The sequence below is a fragment of the Eurypyga helias genome, unplaced genomic scaffold, assembly GCF_000690775.1.
Source record: "Eurypyga helias isolate BGI_N326 unplaced genomic scaffold, ASM69077v1 Scaffold46987, whole genome shotgun sequence".
NCBI lineage: Eukaryota > Metazoa > Chordata > Aves > Eurypygiformes > Eurypygidae > Eurypyga > Eurypyga helias.
Genome location: NW_010264526.1, coordinates 1 through 464, shown reverse-complemented (window position 1 = coordinate 464; position 464 = coordinate 1). Strand labels below are relative to the sequence as shown.

Genomic DNA, 464 nt, shown 5'->3' with positions numbered 1-464 from the left:
CTCCCCGCGCCGCTTTGCTTACTGCATCTCGATTTTATAATCCTGTCGGGGTTTAACTCCGGCTAGCAACATACCACGAAGCCGCTCTCACATTCCTTCTTTTCTACTCTTTATTGTACGACTTAATCAATTAGTTTGTAGGAAATTTGGTCTCCGTTTATTGGTTTATAACACAACGCTTCCCGTCACCCCTTCCGGGAACCTCCCGGGGGGTGGGGGGGTCTCACCTGCAGCGCGCCGATGGCGGCGCTTTGGAAGCGCAAATCGGTCTTGAAATCCTGGGCGATCTCCCTCACCAGGCGTTGGAAAGGCAGTTTACGGATCAGCAGCTCCGTGGATTTCTGGTATCGCCGGATTTCCCGGAGAGCCACCGTGCCGGGCCTGCGGAGAGGAGTTAAAGGCGAAGACAACTCGTTCCCGGGGAGGGGGAGACGGAACCGACGGCGCCCGCCCGGGCCTACCCG

At 57.1% G+C, this 464-nt stretch overlaps 1 protein-coding gene across 1 annotated transcript; it reads right to left on the bottom strand.

Annotated features, from left to right (window-relative positions):
* Positions 1 to 227: 227 nt before the first annotated feature.
* LOC104513159 (histone H3.3-like) lies at positions 228 to 381 on the bottom strand (the record flags this gene model as incomplete). The annotated part of the gene is made up of 1 exon (XM_010156408.1): positions 228 to 381. A coding segment is annotated over one exon (154 nt), but the record flags the coding sequence as incomplete, so codon positions are not given.
* Positions 382 to 464: the final 83 nt, after the last annotated feature.